Raw genomic sequence first — 22,007 nt, 5'->3', positions numbered from 1 at the left:
CAGGGATACTCACTCTCTCCCCAGGATCTCCCATTAAGCCCACAGGTCCGGTTGGTCCTGGAGGTCCTGGAAGGCCCTAGCATAGAAAAGACAGAAAAAAAAATAAAATATAATAAGCCATCAAATGGAAATGTGGCATTATTTGTAACATTCATGCAACAAGCAGGAAAAGAAATCGGGCTTTCTGTTTATTTTGAGTCCAGAAAATCAACCCCAAAGCTTTTGCACACACAAACACACACACATGGCATATGGAAGCAATAGAGCCTGGGACCAGCTGAATGCTGAGCCCCATCAGCCCCTCGTAATGCATGCATCCAGCTCCACCAAGCTGCAAGGTATAACCCCAAAACCACTTACTGCGGGGCCTTCGGGACCAGGGGGGCCTTCCACAAGCATACCCTAAACAGGAGGAAGGAATAACAGTGATTAGCACATCCTCAAAGCAACCCCAACTTCATGGGTGGAAACCCAATGCTTTCTTTATCCTTAAATAGCTCAGGCCTTGCTACCAGCTTCCATACTCCCTCAGTGACATCACCAAAGCCAAATACCATTCATTTGGATCACACAGGGCATGGAGAAATAGCCTTTCACCCCAGCATGCAGCTGCCTTCCTGCCCACTGCCTTCCTCCATTCACTAACGGGCAAACCTTGGTTATGGAGATGGGGAGATCTCCTTTGGGGTAGCAGCAGTCTCTAAGACCCAGCAGCTTAGAGAGAAAAAACAATAGAAAGTTAATAAGCAAACTGCAAGGGTTTTGGTTAGGTCTGAAATGACTTTCCTAGCAGGCTGCACACCGTGATTTACTCTGTGTACTCAGGAAATCACTGTGCAGGCAAAACAGCAGAATTATGTTATTCCATTCCTTTTCATCGAAATATTTTGTCCCGACTTTAAATCAGGTCTAGCACATACTCAGTGGAATTGAGCTGTTTCTGTTCATTTATTTATTTGGTTGTTCTTCCCCCTCACGGCTATGTAAGAGGCAGGAAAGAAACCTCCCATTCAACCAGGCAAATGCTTTCTAGAAGTAATTTCACTGCTAACCATGGAGGCACTGCTCTCTTCATGGCTGGGAATTAGAAGTAATCCCTACACAACACTCCTTCAACCCACTTCAACTAAATACGAGCTCCTTGTTGAGGGCTACCAGGATGGGGCAGGTGATTTTGATCCCTCAGGAATGACATCCACAAATCCCTACCTCCTTATCCATGGAAAATCCACAGCAAACATCTCCCCATACAGGAACCACAGAGTCCATCCCCACTGAGACAAATGATGGTACATTGGTGTGTCTCAGCCTCCAATACACACCCTGACACCAACTCTTCCCCTTCTCTGTGCTAACAGTGTCTCCAGTCTGATGCAGAGAACCCCAGCCCACATCTCTCCCTTCCAGAACATTTGGGGGTGCTGTCAGGGTTACCACAGCCTGAGCATGCACAAGGCTGAGCTCTGCTTCCCACGACCGGCTGCAGGATGCTCCTATGCACAGCCTGGGCTAATGAGCCCATTCACGATGCAAACATCCTTGGCATCTTCCCATATTTATCAGTTGGTTTATGTTGAGCTCCAGCTTTAGGGACATCTGGAGATTCTCCTCGGCAAGAGATCGCTGCTGTTTACATGACCGCTCATCAGCACAGGGGTGGGGATATGGGAGGTTGTGGGACCAGCTGGGGGCATGCCACTAGAGGGGACTGCCTTGGGGGCAGCAAGCAGAGCACATGTTTGGGGCCATCCAGGGGAAAAAGGGATGTCAGTCCCCCCGACACCCAATTGCTACCCACAAGTGAGGCTAACACTGCAGAAAAAGCACAAAAACTGGCTGCACTGCATGGAGGAGCCGTGCAAAGGCTGATCAAACCCTCTTTGAAGGCAGCTTCGAGGACCTGAGTCTACCCTTAAGCAGGGAAAGGCAGCTTATCACCCCCCAGCTGGGCCATGGGGACACGGGGGGTCCCAGCATCCTGGCCACATCCCCGAGCAGCCTGTGCTGCCCTGCTGCTTCCAGTGAGCGTCAGCACAGAGCAAGGATTGAAGGACAGGCAGCTTGAAGGCAAAGATGAGAGAATACAGCAGAACCCGCCTTCGGTTTTTTCCCCCCTTCTCTCTGCTGCAGCTCCGATCAAAAACCAGATAAAGAGCGCAGCAAATGCGAGTTTCTCTCCACTACAGAGGAACTGAACAGAGAAACACGGCAGCATTTGGTCTTGTTTACTCTCTGGCAAAAGCTATACGTGCTCCAGTGTTTTGAAATAGCAAAGGCGGCCAAATTCTTTCTGGATGATTAAACTTAACCATTATTTTGTTCGCTTTGTAACATTTCAGATTGGTTCCGGCCCAGGGTGGGCTGCTGAAGCTGTCTTATCTGTGTTGCTGCATGGTTCAGCAAAGAGTTTTTGCTCCTTGCCTTTGTCTGCAGAGTGAGAGCAGGACCCAGAAAGGAAGGAGGGAAGAAAGGGTTGGAAATGCTTTCATGAAGCAGTGGTGGAGGCCTGTGAAGCCCCACTGCTGCCCCCAGCTCCTCCCTTGCTCTGCCAGCATCAGCAAAGCCTCCTTGAGATAGAAATGGAGGAAGAACTGGAAGAAAAAAGAATGGACTGTGGGCAATGGGAAATACTACTGCTTTGCTGGGCACTGCTTGGGCTGTCTGCCAAGAGAAACTGGGTTAACTGAGCTGCTGGTGGGAGCTTGGCCCTTTGGAGATGTGGCCGGTGAGGTGAGCACAGTGATTCCCAGCTCAGCAGCACCTTAGCACCTCAACAGAGACACAGACATGGACACACACACATGTGCCAACAGCCCCTTGTCTTCTGAGGGCACGTTAGCAATGCTGGGGAGTCCCCGGCTCCATCTGCACCTATGGGATGCTCCACTGGGCACCTACTCTTTGTGCACACTGCACAGCTTATAACCATTCCTTAGAAAGCAGAACAACCCCAGGAATGGGTCAGGGTGGAACTGTAAGGAAGGAAAGCACTGATGTTCCCCCTGGGACAACACAGGGCTTCTCTGGAAGCTGCTGGGACTTGAGAGCAGGCAGGTCTGAGGGCCTTTATCTGCACAGAGCCAAACCCATTGGTTGCACTATTAAAGCCATCCCCAAGCTGAGGGTTTGGGTCAGAGCGTGGTCTGGCCCCAGGCTGCACGAGTAGCATTGAGGGGCCTCTGAAACCCCCACTGAGGTGGGGAATGGCCTCTGCCACGCACTTCCATTTTGGCAGGTCTGGGGTTGGGCTATAGCAAATGAGATGTCATGGGAAATTGAGCACTTCCTTCCTAATTTAAGCTGCTTTGTGAAGTGTCTTAAAAAGAAATAATTGGAGTATTTTATATTAAAATGGACCGAGTAATGGGATATTTTCTTCTCAGCTGTGCTACTGAGAGCACCACACCATACAGAATGCAGAGAGCTTGTCCTTACCGGCTCAATAATGGCAGGCTCACCCTTCTGCCCCTTCTCACCCCGTGGGCCTCCAATCTGCAGCATGGAACAGAATAAAGACAAGCAGTCAGACAGAGAGCATCACCTGAACCAACAGTCCTGAGCAGGAACAGGGAGCAACATCTCAACACCTGTGCACAGCACAAGTAGGTCATCACCACCTGCCCTGAGCACGGTGATGTTAATGGCAAACATGGCCTCTTGGGTGGATGAACCCAAGTGGGATGGGATCGCCACCTTTTGAATTGCTCATCTTGAGCTGTGGGGGAAGAAAATTGTTTCTGATGGAAAAACCAACTCCCTTTACCCCCTCATAGATGGTGTCCTGGTTGGCAGGCATCCCAGGCCCGATGTCAGGAGACACTGTTCTGTCATAATAGTAGTAATTCCCATCGTATTCTTTTATCGTTTCCTCGGTGAAGTCTTTATCCAGGTCATCTCCTCCTTGAGCAGCCTGGAAGTGAGAGAACAGCAATGCGTCAGGGCTGCAAATCTCTGCAGGATGTGCATGCTGAAAGCCCTGGGAGGGGCTGGACAAAAGGGTTTGGGTAGGGGGGCTGAGGGGACTGTGAGGTTTGGGTAGGGCAACAGCCTCATGTTAATGGCTGCCAATAGAAAGCACAAGATTAGTTTAATTCTGAAGTTTTAAGGTCTCCAATGAGTCTTCCCCAATGGCAGGCAAGAAGAATGGAAGGATCTTCATACAATTCTGGCCTTCACCAGCAGCTATCACCCTTAAGCAAAGAGTAACAGTGAAAGTGCAATGGTCCGAGTGAGCTTTCCCAGCTTTCTGCTGGGACATCCCCACAAACTCCAGAGGCTTTGAGAACTGTGGAACTGCATTTTCTTGCTCGCCTGCCACAGCCCAAATATTGGAGCCATTGGTTGAACAAGCACCAAATAAATAAATAAAACCACATCCCATTCTCAAAACCCAAGTCAAAAACGCAACGTGTCATTGTGAGAAGTTAATTACAGGAGGAAATGGGGAAAAATCCCTGTTTGTTTATACAAAGCCCTCCTGTTTGTGTTGTCTGTGATCCAAGTCCACCCTGCTTTTGCAAAGAGCAGGAGCAGATTTTACAAAGCTGATGCATTGATTGCCAAAATCCTTTCTGCATCTTTGCAGCAACAGATACTACAGTACACAAGCAGACACCAGACATGCACCAGAATTGCCTTGCTTACATCCATCTCCCTGCCCTCTCTGTAGGCACTTCTCTCCCAGCATCCTTCAGTTGGAAGAGCACCATAAGGAAAAAAATGTGCTGATAATCATTTTGTTTCCTTCCCGTCTTGTTAATGAACAAAATGGTCCATAAATTGAATTACTTCCAGTGCTTCCCGGAGAGATTATCTCTTCACTGCTATGAATTCAAAATCACTTAAATGCCACCATCATTTGCAGACCTTGTTTCTGTGCCAGAACTGCTCAGAATCCATGAGCACGAGCATCTGTATCTGCATGCAGGAGGGTTTAAAGAAGAAGCCTCATTAAATGGCAGTGTACTTCCTACCTCCTGCCCACTTTTCATCACTTAATCAGCAGGGAGAACTCATGACAACTCATCCCATCTCATATTTTCCTGATTCAGAGCATTGAAAAGGTGGGGACAGAGGTAAAATCCAGAAGGGCATCACTGAATTCCATAGTCCTGCTACAAAACAGTTCCCAACAACCCGCCTCTCCTCCCCTTTCCTTGCTATGCTGTTGCCATTTGGGAAATGTCTGATTACAGCAACAGTGAATTGTCCATTCAAGGTATGGAGCAAAGAGCCTCAAAAGTAAATTTCTTTGCCCAATATTTCACAAGAAATCTTCTAGGAATGATTCTTAACCCAAAAGTCTTGATAAGGCCAAAAGTGGGTGGCAGGCACTTAACCAGACATTGACACATCTCATATGTAGTCTCTATGAGTTCCTGTAACAAGCATTTGGCAGCACAGAGCTAACGGATCCAAGCTGCTCCCAGATCCATCTTCTGACAACATGATTCTAAAAGACTCCTTTCCAAACCACTTGATGGTGGCTCCTGATAAGAAAGCTTGGAAAGCTTCGCATCAGTTTTCATTTGCACCACACAAATGCATCAGGTGCTGTCACACCTCGGCTGTCCTGCTAGAACTCTTCAATCAGCATTTGCACTTTGAAACCTTAAAGCTCGTTCATCTCCCTACAAAGCTTTTAGAGATAACACAGCAAACTTCCTCAAATTGCATTTCGTGACACAATCATCAGAAATGCCTCCTTTGATGCTTTGATATCCCCAAATCAATTTGCTTGGAAAGAGATAATACACTGAATAACTGGGCAGAGCAGAAAGAAAGCTCTCTGTGCTGAGATCTTCAGGTGCTTTGGAAAGAGAAAGAACAATAAAAGCAACCTGGATTCAGAACAAAGTGCAAAAAAAAAAGAAAACAGGAGGTCAAAAAATCATTGTGCAAAGTACTGTGATGCTCCATTGCTGATAACAACCTCATTTAAATCATCTTTTAGCCTTTCAAGAAAGAGATGCAGCTCGGAAGCTTTTGCTGTATGCATCTGGACAAGCAAAGCAAACTGCTTGATGAATAGCAGGCAATGAACAGAATATATCTGTCCCCAGCTCCTTGTGCTCACAGGAGTATTGCTGCCTACTAAATCTCAGCATTGCTCTGCCGGCATTTATCACAGTCATTAGCTGTAAGAAAACCCAAGCCTAGGAGAGCTAACAGACTAAGCCTGCCTCCAAAACCTCTTCCCCCAACCTCCTGTAAGACCAAGTCCCCTAGAATTGCAACCTGTTATATAGACAGGTGAACTCAGCGGTGACATCCTCACATCCACACTGCCCAGATTGCTCTGCTTCTGGATTAAAGCATTCAGCTTCACCAGGAGCTCATGGTTGCAGATGGAGCTCCCAGCTTCCACCCTGCAGTGCTATATGCACTATATGCTATATTCCACCCTTGGCTATATGCATCTTTCAGGGCTCTGTCACACTGCATCAGCCCTTGGTACATGGGAACCTCCTGCAGCTGGGCAAGTTGTGTCCCCTCTCTGCTCATCACTGCAGGATTCAATGGAGCCAGCAGACAAAGTGGAGCTGAATCCCACCCCAGGCAGTCCCATGGCCTTTCCCATTTACATGCACCTCTGAGCTGCTGGAGGTGGGCGGCCTCAGGATGCTCTGTTATATTTGGGGAGAACAGGTTGAGTTTTCACACAGGAAAGCTTTGCCCTGCATTTCCCTACCTGAGCTTTGCTCCTCTTCTGTTTGATTTTCCTAACAATTTAAAGAGGCCCTTAAGCCTTTTATTTCTACTTCCAATTCTTAAGATCACCCTGCCCAATCTTTAATTCCTCCCTATTAGAAAGCTCAAGTTTGGCCAAAGATTTCTGGCTCCATGTCAGGAAACAGAAACATTTCCCATCCTTCGGTTCCCTCAGGCTGGCGCTCGGTCCATCCATCTGCTGGAGTGCTTTCCTTTCTCCCTGAGCATCTCCCCACCCCACTCAGCCTTCTCCCAACAGCTCCATCCCATCCATCTGGGCTCAACCCCCGTCACTGTTCAGCTCTTCCTTGGACACCTTCCCTGACACCCTTTTAATTCACGCTTTCAGGCCCAGCTCCAATTATCTTAGCCAGCTTTTGCTGTCTCCTTTGCCACTCTCTGACACCTCCCAGCAAGCCTCGAGTTTCACAGTCCCATCGCTCACTTCTGCTCTGCTTGAGGAAGAACCACAGAGCACTGCCAAATCCCACCCCAGGAAACCTCATCCTGCCATCAAGCTCTCCATGCTGATGCTTCTGGGTAACAAAGAAGTTGCCTCATCAACTAGAAAGTTATTTCCTTGCCTGGCGAGCTACACGACACAGCTGCATGACAGCTCATTCCAGTCTCATCGGAGGATGAGATGAATAGAAGCAAAAACTGGGCAAGCTTTAAGGGCAGAGCAGTCTCAAGTGTGACATGGTGACATTAAATGCAGGGAACTAAAAATGCAACCGCTCCAAAGAGTCTCAGCTGTAGGATCCGGGTTGATCCCATTGTCGGTACATCTGCAACAAGACAGAGGGCCTCTGTAGGCAAACGGGATAACTCAAATGAAGGGGCTTGTCCCAGTGTTGAAGTCTATGGTTGGTTTTTTTATGTTTCTATCTGAAAAATGTGAAGGTGCCATTTAAATATCCCACACCCTGACACTTCCTCTCACAGAGCTGCCCGAGCCACCTTGCATTTACCATATGGATCACCACATATCCTTTGCACAGGGCTAAGAAACAGCAGAAATAATATATACATATATATTAAAAAAAAAAAAAAAAAGAGAGAGAAAGGGAAAGGATTCATTAAATTACATCAGTCTCATTGTAGGTGATGACAGTACTCGTGGGGAGCTCTGCTTCCACTGCGTTTTCAGTGAGCCCTCCTTGGGGGTCTACTTCTTCATTGTAGTTGATGTCTTCATAGGGCAGAGGCGTGAAGTACTCCTCGTTGATGGTTTCATAGTTGTACTCATCCACCAGGGGGTCGTCCACGGGTGCAGCCCCTTTGGTCTGCCTGCTGGGGTCCCCTGCTTCAGGGGATGGCGTGGGGGAAGGATAGTCCTAGTGTGGAAAACAAAAATCAAACGAGTATATATGAAAAACACCACAACGGGTGGAACAAAGGAGATGTTCTGCATCAACCCCAGGTTCACAGCTCCATGAAGGTGCCATTTATCAACCAGGATCTCATGTGAGTACCTGCTTGGTTTCGGGTCTCTCTCCAGCAGCCACTCCTGGGGGTGCAGGTTTGGTGGTGGGTGCTTCAGGCTTTACAGCTTCGTCAACGTCTTCATAGTAGGGGTACTCATAGTAGTAGGTGTCCCCTTCTCCCTCCCCATCGGTATACTGAAGACAGAATATAAGTAACAGTAAATCAGCTGGTGGTACCCAATGCATGCCCAACAGCCCATGCCACAGTGCATGCAGCACTACATTTCTGCTATGGAGTGACCACAACAGTTTCCCTTCCTCTCATTCTTCAGCTTCTGAAACACCATAAGCCTGACTTTGGGCTGCTCTGTGCTTTCAGGTCCCTGCTAATCTCTCAGCCCAGGGGGACTAGGGAGAAAGCAAAGCCACCAAAGCAGGAGTTCGGTCACCCCCAGCAACCCTATGAAACAGAAAAATGGTTGTGTTGTTTTTAGCACTTAATTGATGAGCCCTCCTGTGTCACATCTCAGATCTGCAGCAGGCAACGTGCATCACACCACCGCTCCAAGAAACTGGGCTGCTCTTTTCTCTCCTAATAACATGCCTATGATTTCCTATCTGCCCGTGACCCGCAGGCAGGAGGGGTTTCAAGACCCAGATATTTTCAGAGCTTTCCACAAGGCGTCAGTCATTCTTCAGAATGAAATACAAACCAAATGTTTGGTTACAGCCGGGCACAGCCAATCTCTCCACCAGCCCATCACTTTGGCTGGCAGCAGATGCATGGATGAGTTATTCTTACATGGAGCAACACAGCCCGGAGACAAGCCAGCCCTTGTAGCACTGCTGGCTCCAGAAGAAGAGCTTTCTTTTCCTACTACCATGCACTTTGATCACACCACATAGTCTATCCTCCAGCAGCGCTGGCAGCATGATTAGAGCTTCCATGGGCTGCTCTGCTGCAAGATGCACTCTGCACCCCAAAGCATCTTAACCCAAACCCCAAGGTGTGTGAACCAGAGCACGGCTATGGTACTGCAGATCAGTGGGGAGCAGCTGAGAGCAAAGCAGAGGGCACTGCACTGCCGCAAACTGGGCAGAAACAGCAGCCAAGGCACTGAGAAGTGCCTGAGGGTGCCAGACTCTTTAATTGCTGTGAGCTGAGCCTGAGACCTCGTCTAAATGTGTCAAATTTAGATGATGGTCTTCTGGAAATCAGCCCCACTCAGACATTTCCGACTGAGCAGCAGAAATATGAAGGCATCCCATTTTGTCTTTTTTCCCATTAATTTTTATAAAGAAAGTAAGCCCTGACTGTAGGGAAAGCTGCTTTGCACAGCCCAGCACCTCATACAGGAGAAATCATTACAGATCAGCTGGGACCACTTCTGCCAAAAGGAAATTCAACAGGCAAACGCACAGGCAACAAAATTCCTCCTTCTGCCTTTGACACCTGTCATTTCAAAGGAGCACCAGTCAAACAAATAAGTGCTTAATCTGGTTTCAGGTTTAACAGCTAAAATTGGCTTTTAGAAACAGGTGCATGTTTTGGATGGGGTTTGGTGCTTCCATCAGCTCAGGCTCAGTCCTCTGCAAGGCTCTGAGCAAACCTGTACTACATTCATTGGAGGAGCACAAAAGGGATGGGAAAGCCATGGGGGCAGGAGACCAGGACTTCAGGATCCTAAAATCAACCTCTGCTTCAGCCACTGCCTTACAAAGGATTTACAGGCAGATGGGACAGGAGAAAGGCTGGCTATAAGGAGGAAGTTTTTTCCTATAAGGGTAGTGCAGCACTGGCACAGGTTGCACAGAGAGGCAGTTGTGCCCCATCCCTGCAGACCGGAGGTGCTCTGAGCACCTGGTGGAGCTGTGGGTATCCCTGTTCATTGCAAGGAAGGGGAACACATGGCCTTCAGATTGAAACAAGCAAGCTAAGCTTTGCAACCACAGCACAGAGCCCAATATCACTGCCCCCAGAGCATCCCCAACCACAGCCATGAGCTCCTACTCACGTATTCATCCTGGTTGGGGTCCTGGGACTGCGGAGAGTCGGGGACAGCAGTGTCACAGTCGGGGCTGTAGTGCTCACAGTAGTCGTGGGCTGCCCTGGGGTCGGATACAATCAGCAGCTGCTGGATGTCACCCTGCAGGGAGGGAAGCCAAAGAGAAGGTTTAATGACAGCACCAAAAGCAGTTTACTCACAGCAGACAGTCGCATAAGGAAAAATTTTACTGCTTGGACTTTTGCAGCTGATGGTTTAGTTAAGGGGGAAAAAAAAAAGCCTTCTTTAATGATAGAAAAATACTGCGAAGGCGTAGGGGGAAAAAAAAGGAGCGTTACAGCACAACTACTTGGGCACATAATAGGAACCAGAAGCTCAGAGCCTGGCCAGAATGTCTCAAAGCCCCATGGAAAACCAAAGGCTATTTTTGAAACAAGAGGTCAGGCTCAACTCCATGCATGCACTCCAGCAGTGACCGCCTTCCGCATCCACATTACCCTAAAATTCAGCCTTGGTTTAAGCCTATTGCTCTTTGTGAATAACCTTTAGAAAATGAACAGAAAACGCACCCCATCACTGTAGGATACCCAGCCTGGCCATGACAACTCGCTTGGAGCTCCTGACGGGAATAATCTTCCAGCTGTTATATCAGATCACAAGAGCCCAGCCACATCTACCCCCCTGACTCCCATGTGAAGACACTGATGCCCTTCTCAACAAGGTGCTTAAAGCTTCCCATTTTGCACGAGGTTATGAGGAGTGCTGGTGCTGTTGGAAGAAGTTGAAATAAAACAGTCCCAACAGCAGGCTTGGTCTTTGTCTCCAAGAGGCAGGGAAGGAAGGCTGAAAGCTTTTCTTCCTGATAAGGTGGGATTTACACCTCAAGGAGAGCTGATAGTCTGTATCCTATCGGAGACTAGAATTAAGGTTGTGTTTTCTTGAGGAAGAGATAAAACAAAGAAAGGCATGTTGGCTAAACACGGTGCAAAAGGTTACACAGGAGAGAATTTGCTATAGCTGAGTTCATTTTTAGCCTCAGCTGACAGCATCTCTTGAGCTACATGTGGGACAAAATCTTGTCTCAACCACACTCTGCTTCCAGCAGCAAAACAGGAGCTGAGAATCCCCTTGCTCAAGATGTTGCAGCACATGGAAGGACATCACTGCAAGTCCCAGAAACTGTGGACTCAAGCTCTGGAGAAACCCCAAACTCAGCACAAGACACTGGGGGATGTCATTGGCCCAGTGAGGAAAACAAATGATGCTTCCTGCCACCTCTGGGCTGAGAGCTTAAGAAAGTCAGCATGCACCTGAATGACTCCAGCACACAAAGGGTGCAATGACAAAGCACAAGCTGCCTCAGAGAGCTCAATCCAAACCAACCACGCTCCACAAGCATCACTCACCATACCTCCTATTATCCCATTTCCTTTCCAAACCCAATCAATCACCCTGCCCAGCAAAGCTCATCCTTCTCTTGTTCCGGCAGCAGTGTGCAAGCATGCAAAACCAGAAGGAAAAGCAATGCACCAGATTTTGGAGGAATGTGAGCCCCAGGGAGCATCTGAGCTCAAGTGCACTGATGTGGGTCGAGCAGCTCAGGGGCAAGGGAAGGAGAAGAGCTCGTGAGCTGCTGGACTGTTCATCTTTGTTTCATTAACAGCAAGTGGGCACCCCATGTTAACATTTGTAAAACACAGACAGGAGTGAAACCTTGTTAGCAAAATTCCCAGTCAACTGACCTCATCCCTCAGTACAAAACAATAACATGGGCTAATTTAGGCCCTAATAAAAGCTCCGCTATCTGAACTTCACAAAAGATCCACAAAGCTCTGCTGTCAAGAGCCCCATTTCTTTGATTTAGAAAGGTGGCCTTAACTAGAGCAAGCAATGCAGGGAGGTTTGCTGCTTGTGTGTCCTCTCAAATGTGTTGCTGCTAATAAATCACCCAGAGCTGCCCCCAACCCCAGCTCTGCTCCTCTGCACAACAAGTGCTCGCTCCACTGCTGTGGTTACACACAACAGCCATCCCTCTCTCCTTCCTACTTCAGCATCTGCTTTCTTCAGCACGAGCAGAGATAATGAAGATGCCATAAAGTTAAATCTAACCTCCCTGCCTTCCACACCCATGCTGCAGCTGCAGATTTTCCACGAGGACTTTGCAAGAGGGGGAACACTCTCCACTGATGGCTTAAAGACTTTACCAGCCAAATCAGTGAGGTTTGAAGACCGAGTTTCAAATAAAGGGGTATCCAATCCAGGGAGCATCCAACCTCCAGCCCCATGTCTATAGTGGGGGAATCATGGACACATGGATAGCACGGAGGGCTCTCAAGAAGGCTTCCAATGCCGCAGCCCAACTGCTGCCTATCCCAGCATTGCACAGATAAATCGATTCTTTCTTTTCTTCTGAAAAGAACCAATATTTCACCTGCCTGTAGAGCCAGTGTTTCTAAAGGAGAATAAATCAAACGCTGACCTTTATTCCAACAACTTCCTGCAAAGGGGAAGAGGCAGCACAGCACGCTGATGGAAATGATTCTGAATTGGGAGGCTTTTTTCTTTTTGCTCCACCAAACAGATGTAAGTGCTAACTGTCACGGCCAGTAAGAAACTGCTTGACATTTATGGTAAAGCCATTGGTGCCTGATGACTCATTTGCTTTATGGATTAAGTTCCATCAAGGCGGTTGAACTCAGCTCCCCAGCCAGCTCCCAGACAAGACTGGAAAAGCTCTTCAGGAGCATTTTTTAACACTTATTTCTATACGTGTGCAATAATGTCACATCGCTTCCAATGACATCAACTTCAGTCACTTGGAGAAATTGCTGTGGTTCAACAAAACAAACAGCTGGCGAGGATAAGCACTGTGACTTCATCTGGCGTTGGCAGCAGCTCCAGAAGTACTGGGCTACTTCAGGGCTCCCACACTAATAATTACATGGACTGTTGTTTCAGTGTGTTGCCACAGGCACATTAGTGACACCGAGCATCATTAAGAAGAATTACTGCTCGATGAGCCTTTTTAAGCTCCCACATCTAACTCAGCCACCAAAACCTGTATGTGGCTGTGATATTAAAGAAGTCTTAATTATTAGAAGCAATCGGGACGTTGCTGAGTTTTACTATGACAAACTCACTGGTTTCACAAACACAGACCCAGCCAGCCGGATTAAGAGTGGCAGTAGTTCAGCATGGCTCTGCGATGAAAGCATTGAGATCCCAGCCACCAGCAAGCTTCCAACAAACCTAATCCCTGTCTCAGAGACGGCCTGCCAGCCCCAGATGTTCCGCTTGATAGAAGCTGTCATCAGCTCTTGCCCAGGGATGAAGGCTCGCTGCTAAGGACACAGTGTATTGGCATCACCCAAGGGTCCATCCCTTAAACACAACTCTGCAGCCAAATGGCAGCAACAGGGTCACACCCTGACCTGCATCCCAGACTGCTCTCACTGGACCAGCTGGAGCGACGGGCATCTTTTGGGCTTCCAAACATGTTGCAGTACAAAAGTGGAAGCCAATAGTTGGAGAGCTGCCTCAAAAAAGAAAAGAACACAAAAAAATAAAGAAGGGAAGGGCTTGACTCTCACACACAGCCGTGAGTCAGCTGCAAATACTTGGTGGCTGGGATAAAGGCAACACGGATGTTTGCTTCCTCATCCTGCGCAAGGGGGGCTGCAGGAGCAGACAGGCAGTTTTGCTGTGAGACCTCCACTCTTTCCCCTCCTGTGCTCAGGTCACCACACAAATGGATCCCTCCTGGCTTTTGGCACTCAGATGGGAGCTTCTTCTGAGCCCTTTTTAGAAGAAAATGATCTTGCAAAGAAAAGGGGATGGATGCCTCGCTAAAAACAAATACGCTTTCAAGCACAAACTCTTCTCAAGGACTGATGATGGCTTCCAACCCCCTCACATCATCTCCTCCTGGTGGGTTCCTATGAACAGGGATGTTCAAAGCAAGGCGACTCTGTTCCTTGCTTGCACAGACCACCACACAACACAATGTCTGTTATGACAGGCTGCAGCTTAACATTGCTATACAAATTGCAAGCTGCTTAGCAACAGCTCCTTAGTAAAAGAGGAGGACAAGCAAGTATCTCAGAAGAGAGCAAAAGCCAAATAGCTTTGCTAATTCTGGAGAACTCCCCTGAAGAAGCCATTGCTCTGCCAATACCCAAACAGCACTCAAGGACTCAAGTTGTTAACAGAGTGGGAGGCACTCATACAACATTGACTTCCAAGCAGATACCATTTTTCTTCACTAGTCTCAGTTCTAACAGCCTCCCAGTGTCAACAACATCCCATGCTCATGTAAACACTCCTTGTGCAGTGGCTGCAGCCCCAGGCATGGTGCCGAGCACCTGTGGAAGTGGATGAAGCAAACGCAGAGCCAGAGCTCACAGCTAAGTCCATTTTTGCCTAAGTGATAACCCAGCTAATTCCCAAAGACAATATACACAGCATTCATCCACAGTATGGATTATTTACACAACAGTGCTTTGCAGGCAACAGACTCATCCGCTATCCCCGAGACTTTCCTATTTGTAATGGATGAAAGATTTTCTTGCCTTTCCAAATGCCTGAGTTTGTCACAGCCATTAATCATTCCCAAGACTTTCCATGGAATCCTCACCAAATTCTGGCAGCCTTTTCCCTTCCCTATCCCACATCCCTACCCCCAAGCCCATTCACAAAGCTCACATCCCACCCTTAGAGCATCTCATGTATGGATTTTCAATACCATGAAAAGAAAGGGAAAAGATGAAAAAACCCAGCCATGCTCAAACAGCCATTCCTACGCCAACCTCGCTCCAGCCCCGGCACGGCGCCTAATTGAAGCCCTTGTCCTTTCAGAGGGGACATCTAATCACCAGCTTTAAGCTTTAAGCTCCCAGGCTGTTTTATTCTTATGGGCAATTGCACATAACCTCACCCAACCCTGAACCTAACAGACTGTGATGGGGGCTGTGGTGGTCAAAAAAGAGCCCTACGTGTGCACCATGCAGCTCCTGGCCCCATAAACCCAGAATGAGCATTGCTTCCAAAGCACCCCATATCCTTCCCAGCTTAAAGCCAATACTGAGACCTTGGAGAAAAAGACCTGAGGATGGACATGGGCAGCACATCAGAAAGTGGACTGTGGTTAAAAGCTGAGCTCCTGTGGGAGCATCCCGGGTCAGGCAGTGGCTGTCCCACGCACGTAGTGGGGTCAGGGCCAGCTTTCCTTGACTCATGTCTGGGGCTGTGAGCAGCCAGACAGCGGCTGCGTCGCTGAGCCGACAGCTACTCTTAATAATGATTACGGCTAATTGCAGGAGGGAGCCAGACCCACCCTGGGGATGTGGTGATGAGAAATGACTCCTGGTTATTCTCACGCCCTACAGCTGCCGGCATCAGTTGCTCTGACTGCGGTGGCATCACCGCCAGCATCACCACCATGCACTGCAGCCCTTTGGGACAGAATATTTGCATGCTTTGATTTTTCCCTTCCACTTCAAGCTCTCCAGATCCCCCTTAGAACTGCTGCCTTCCATTGGGGCCAGTGTTCTGGGGGCAATGTGTCTGTGTTCTTCTCTGTTGAGTGAGCACAAACACCGTAACTCCGGTTGGGATGGGAAGGTGCAGGCAGGGCAAAGCAGCCGCCAAGCAGCAGGGACGGCAGGAAAGGAAAAGGCAGCCAAGCTGACTTCCAAAAAACTATTAAGCAAACACAAAAGATTGCTGAAACGCTCCAAAAAGAGAGATATCCTTAACTCACCAGCCATCGTGCCCGGCTCTGTTAGCTATTTTTATACATTTTAAGGCTTTTTAAACAAAGCACAATCTTATCTGCTTGGATTTTCGGGTGTGAAGCAGTCAGTTAGGGACAGGGAAAGGGAGCTGCCACCAGACAGCTTCCTCATACTGCATAACCCAGCCTGGAAGGAAGGACAGACGGGGAGAGACCCGTCTTACAAAAGGCTGCTTTATATTCGCTCCTCCTTTACAGCCCAGCCAAGCGCTGCGGTAACGCAGGCAAAAATAATATGAGAGGTTTCCGTGGCTATTTCAAAGAGGGGGGGAAAGAATAGAGCACAGTTCGGAGTTTTATAAGGCAAAGAAAGAAAGACAAAGAAAAGAAGAAACACCCCGACAGCCCCAACATCTCTCTACCTCGCTACACAGGCAGGATATGACTCCCAGATTTCATTTTCTTATTGTAAAGTCAGTCTTTACATGTGCAAAAATGAGCAATTTTAAACTCTGGGTTTTTTGGTATATCGTATGCTCTGGGCAGCTGTCTGAACCCTGCAGCAGATTAGAAACACATGGGAAGAACAAGGAATCCAAACCACACGTTCTTATTAAACTGCGTGACTTCTAGTTCAAATCTCATCACGTTGAAGTAAATCTTTTCTCCCTAAAGCAGCAGCTGCAAGTTAGGTTATCCCCATGAGATGCTTCATATCTGCACATACAGGCACACACTCAGGTACCCATCTACTGCATGTCACATCCTTGCTGATAAGCCCCAAAGACATCAACGTGAGGCCATGGGGTACTTCCACTCCATGATGGAGCAGGCTGCCCAGTGAGGCTGGGGATACCCCCTCCCTGGCAGTGCTCAAGGCCAGGCTGAATTGGGTTGTAAGCAACCTAGTCTAGGAGGAAGTGTCCCTGCCTATAGCAGGGGGTTCAAAATAGACCATCTGAAAGGTTCTTTCCAACCCAAACCACTTTATGATTGTGACTTGAATGAGCCCATCCACTGACAGAGGAGCTTTTCTGGAAAGCATCCAGATTTGGGCCCTTTTGCATCTCTCTATCGATCCCCCTCTGCCTTTGCATACCTCCTTCCTGCAGGGACACCTTCCCAAGCAGAGAGAACAGGACAGCAATCAGAGCCCCTTGGCTCACTGGGGCTGAGCCACCAAAGCCCAGAGCCATGGGATGGAAACCTCACAGAGTGACCCATCCAGACCATGCTACTAAGCAGGCAGGAACGGAAGAAATAAATCTTTCTCTGAGTTATTTCTGAGCTGCTGGCTGGGCAAAGGTGTTCTTTCTATTTCTGGGACAGGGTGAAAAAACAAAAAGAGAAAAGATAAAAAAGCCGGCTGCAGAGGAGCCCTTCCAAATCGACTCCGTTTTCTTTGGCTGCTCCAAAACTCCCATGAATGTGGTAAATAGCCTAAATCTCTTTTTCCCCTGTCTAGTTTTGACTGAAAAGTAGGAAAGCTGAGTCTGAGAAGAGCTGGAAGGAGGGAAGAACAAGTTTAGTCTTTGCACACAGGGCCAGCCTGGCAGTAGGACTTGGCACATACATGCCACCTTATAGGGAATGAGAGGCATTAAGGTCAGACCTAGAGGAGATCCATTTCTGCCAATACAAGAATCTAGAGCAAATCCAGCCTTGTTATGACAGGCTGGGTACATCCTTCATATGAACATGGTGGGGGAAACACATACACTGAAGCATCAACCTTCTAGCCACCACCACACCCCCAGCAACCAAATACTCATCTCTGCTGCATACGCCAGAAACCACAGAGAGTTATTTAATCTGAAGATTTAAACTCTAACACGTGAGGAAGCATTCCCCTCTAATGGATTCATTAGGACAGCAATGCATTTTTTTGGCTGGTTTACCCCTGAAAGCAAGCCATGTGTGATCCGTGCAGCTACAGGTGTGTCTGTCTGCCTCGATAACTCCTGCATCTCAACACTGATTTCAATCACATGTGACAGAGGAAGAAGGCTCGAGCTAATTAAATTCCTATAAGCATCATAGAAACAGGCAGCCAGGTAAAAGAAAGGCACGGTAGGTTGAGGGGAGGCTTTACAACAGGTTCACGTCTGATTGGTTATTGTAGAATTCAGGACAAGGCATCTCTGTAATGTTCCTGCCATAGGAGAAGCTGCAAGTGACCACAAGGCAAATTAAAAGGAACACCAACCGCACTAATCTCAAGGCATCTTTGAGGTTCCCAATTACAACAGTAACTGGAAAAAGATGAGCTGAAGCACCACTAAATGAGCAGTTATTGTATTTCTGCCTATACATAGCAGACATCCTTCTTCTCCTCCACCTTCCAAACCCAAGAAGAGCAAGAGGACAAAACCAGGTCTCAGCAAGGCTGTCAGAGGAACAGCATGGGATACAGCAGAGCCCAAAGGGTTGACACTATAGGACATTGGCCATGTTCAGGATGGCATTGCCATAAGGTGACCACACCTGAGCCTTCCCTCACACAGTGCCATCCATCTACATAGCAGACATGACGTTGTTCCTGGCTCTCCATCAAACACACCAAGACCAAACCATGGAGGTTGAGTCTTTTCCCCCTGTATGACCACGCAGCAGTTTGCCACGCTGTGATTTCTGCCTTCAAATCATCGACGTGTCATAGCCCATGCAGACAAATTACACCTCTGCTCCCTAAAAATAGAGGCCCTACAATCACTATGTGCTCTGCTGTCCCTATTCCTGCTTCAAGCCCAGACACAACCTCTAAACCACTGCAGGGTTTTTTGTTGGTGTTTTTTTCCCCCCTGAAGATTACAAACGTTCAGCCAGAAATAATGCAAATCTATAGGATAACTTCTAAAGGAATTCTTTACGGCCTGCTCATAGATTGAACCGCTGAGTTCCCAGCCATTCCTTTTAATGAACATAACCATCGTCCCTCTACAAAGCCAACACCAGGAGCTGAGAGGGACTCCCTAGCAATAGATTATTCAAAATGACTATTTACCATTCTATCCGACATCCATGAAGAATCACTTTTGAAGTTGGCTTTGGTGGGTACACGGGGCAGATCAGGATGCAGTCACCAATGGGATTTTAGATGGTCAAGGTAAGAAGTTTCCATGGAAGGATGAACTGGGGGCAGCACGCAACGAGGTGATACACTACCCTGCAGCCATTGCTTGCAGGAACCCAACTGCCCTCCACAGCCTTGCCCACAGCTCTGGGGTTGCCCATTGGCATGGGGACCCATGCAGGTTGTTCATCGCTGCCAGGACAGCCCCACAGGCATCATCCCACAAAACTGGCCTTCAGGCCCACTGGAAAACTATTAACCAATAGCTTGCATGGAGTGGGAGACATTTCCATAGCATCAGCCTGTCCAGAATTTAAAAGAAAGAAAGCCCAGCCCAGGCCTCTGAGAAGTGAATGGGACAAAATGAATGGATGTCATTGTCTGTCACAATCGGCCGGCACTTAACTAGCAGTTAATAAAGCTGAGAGGAGAAGATGAAACAATGAACAGTTTTGAAATAAGGCCCTCGTTTTGTGCCCGGTGTATCGAGCTGCTATTCCCTTTACCCAGCACAGCTCCTTGAGCACATCACTGCTCTCTCCTCCCAGTTCTCATCCTTTGGGGGTCATTCCCCACCATGCTCGACCTAAGCAGCCCCGTGCCCAGGCTGAGGGCTCCGCACTTACAGCCAAGCTCCATTTCTCATGCAAAATGAGAAAACAGCAGAGTTTTCCTTGGAGAGGAGAGACAGCCTTGGGGAGAGCGTGCAGTCTCTGCAAACTTCACATAAACCCAAATTAGAGAGAGGAAAGGCTGCCAAAGGCTGCCCAGCCTTCAAATTTCTTCTTGTGGTCTCGCAGACCTGACCACATACTCAAGTTCCCTGTTTTCTTTACTGTTCCATTTACTGCTGCATTCCCCCCATCCAAGCTCACCTCCTGATGTCACCGAGTTACCAAGTGCTGATCACACTGTTCCAAAGTTTCCCCTCTTCATCCAAATCAAATAATCCACTAATAACCAAGTGAGGGGTGAGCTTTTTTTTTCCCCCTACACAAGTTATTCTTCAATGACATATGTGCGAACCATAAGGGATAGCTTAAAAACAGATTCCCCCTTATTACAGGCTGCGGCACAGCACATCGTGGCGTTGCTCTTTTGTGCCTTCCCCCCTCTGCGCCGAGCATGGCTGTTTCCTGGCTCCAGTTTCACATTGATTTATTTCCCTTTCGTCTATGGAAAATGAGGAACGAGAGCAGCTTCTGCTCTCTGCGCCGCCCACACAAAGCTGGAGATGCAAACAGCACACGGGGGACTCGCTCGGTGGAAAATAGGCGGTGAAGAAGTGAAGTTGCTGGCTGAAGTGGCACATTTGAGACCTCAGTGTCGGAGCCACATTGAGCCCCATTGGAGTCTGTCACCGAGATCTTGCTGAGCCCCACATAGGCAGCATAGCCTTGGGGGATGTGGATCCCAGGAAGCTTTGTCCCCAACCCTACTGATGATGATGGAGGAAGATGTAAAGAGAAGCAGAGGGCTGGGGAAGGGGGTAAAGCGTCCTCACCTTGGTACAGAATAGGAAGAAGCTAGAAAGGAAACCAAAGCCTCCAGCAAACATCTAGACATGGCCATCCGTGGTAATGAAAACACACCTCTCACAAACAGGATGCTTTGCAGTTCTGTCAGACAACGCACAACTCTGCTACGAAGGCAATGAGAACAAGCAGGTGCTGCTTCTTCATGGGTTACCTTCCTGTCCTCTCCTCTCTTAACACTTCCTAAACTTCAACAAGAAACCCCAAGGGAGCCCTCAGGCAGCTCCAAAGCCCAGGGCTCACTCCACAGAGCATCAGCCTCCTTCTATGGACTCGCACCCACTGCCCAAGGGTGGCTGTTTGCTTCCACCAGGGCTTCCTGCTCCCAGCCCAAAGCAGCTAGAGCTCTTTTAAGCACCCAGGTAAAAAGCTGCATGCCCCTTGCTTCCATCCCAATTCTTCTTTTCTCATAGCTGGATGAACCTGGAAGTGGAGCTGCTGTTCTCAGCTCTGCTGAAGGGCATTCCATTGGCACCATCACCACCTCGAGATCCACCATGAGGTTTTACCCTGGCCCTCCCTGCTGAGGTGGCTCGGGATCAAGGGGTTTTGTCTACACAGAGGCTTTTAATCAGCACTTGGAATGTTTTCTGCCCCAAGAGGTAACTACAGAATCCAGGTTTTATGGATTAAGGGGAATAGGGGAAAATTGACCTGGCTGCCAAAGTTATCTCAGGATGTAAGTGGGATTACATGCTTAGCCATGGGGATATCTGCTGACACGCTCAGAATTTAACTTAACACCAAATTTTGGTTGGGAAAGAATTTTCCAGTGCTTGGCAGGCAGTGGTTACCAAACGACAGAGAGCTGCATGGGTCACATCTGCTGGGACCACCCGAGGAGGAAACTTTTGTGCAGGTTCCCATTGCTGCTTCCCAACACTCCTGCAAATGTGCCCCACACTACTCAGTACGGAGCTGGAAATAGAGAACAGAGATATGGCGCATGTGTATTCCTAACCCTTCCCATCTGCACAACTTTTCCTCCCTTCAGCAAGACAGGACTGCCTGCCCACTGCATTCAAACACATCTCTTCTCCCACCTTAAATACACCATTCCAAAGCCTTGTGTTTAAAGGCATCATCCTGCTCAGCTCCTCTAACAAAGCTAACTGGGCATCTGCCAAGCTTTTCACCCCAAAAGAGGAACTGGGTTGTGCTACCCTATGGCCTCTGTGCATGCAGATGTGACTCTCAGCCTAGGAATGAGGTTACCTGAACAAACCCATTACAGACCAGGGATGGCTGACCATCACAGCTCAGATTCCAGCATTCTGAGTGGCAAGCTGGAAAAGGGTATCTGCAAATTATCTTTACATTTGCTTATTCAAGGCATCAAAGCCAGGAAAACCATGCTGTGTTTGCAGACATTCCTGAGCAGAAAACAGTGCACAAATGTAATATTCACCACCAATTCTCTCGTCTCCTCACACATTTCGCTTCAGTGACCTGAGCACTGTTTGTTCAAACAGGTTCTGACCTCCTCAACCATGGCCAGCATGTGGCTACGTGGGGAGAACAATG

At 48.3% G+C, this 22,007-nt stretch overlaps 1 protein-coding gene across 2 annotated transcripts in view; it reads right to left on the bottom strand.

Moving 5' to 3' along the window:
* COL5A1 (collagen type V alpha 1 chain) overlaps positions 1-22,007 on the bottom strand; it is a 121,245-nt gene that overhangs the window by 60,978 nt on the left and 38,260 nt on the right. For both annotated transcript variants that reach the window (XM_015879297.2, XM_015879296.2), the window contains exons 5-11: positions 10,154-10,285; positions 8,187-8,333; positions 7,800-8,048; positions 3,764-3,910; positions 3,436-3,492; positions 361-402; positions 14-76 (exon numbers count right to left, since the gene is read on the bottom strand). In XM_015879297.2, the coding sequence (XP_015734783.1) occupies positions 14-76; positions 361-402; positions 3,436-3,492; positions 3,764-3,910; positions 7,800-8,048; positions 8,187-8,333; positions 10,154-10,285 (837 nt within the window). The remainder of the gene's footprint in view (positions 1-13; positions 77-360; positions 403-3,435; positions 3,493-3,763; positions 3,911-7,799; positions 8,049-8,186; positions 8,334-10,153; positions 10,286-22,007) is intronic.

The sequence above is a fragment of the Coturnix japonica genome, chromosome 17 (genome assembly GCF_001577835.2).
Source record: "Coturnix japonica isolate 7356 chromosome 17, Coturnix japonica 2.1, whole genome shotgun sequence".
NCBI classification, from domain to species: domain Eukaryota; kingdom Metazoa; phylum Chordata; class Aves; order Galliformes; family Phasianidae; genus Coturnix; species Coturnix japonica.
The sequence above is the reverse complement of the archived record's forward strand: the minus strand, read 5'-3'. Positions and strand labels throughout refer to the sequence as shown.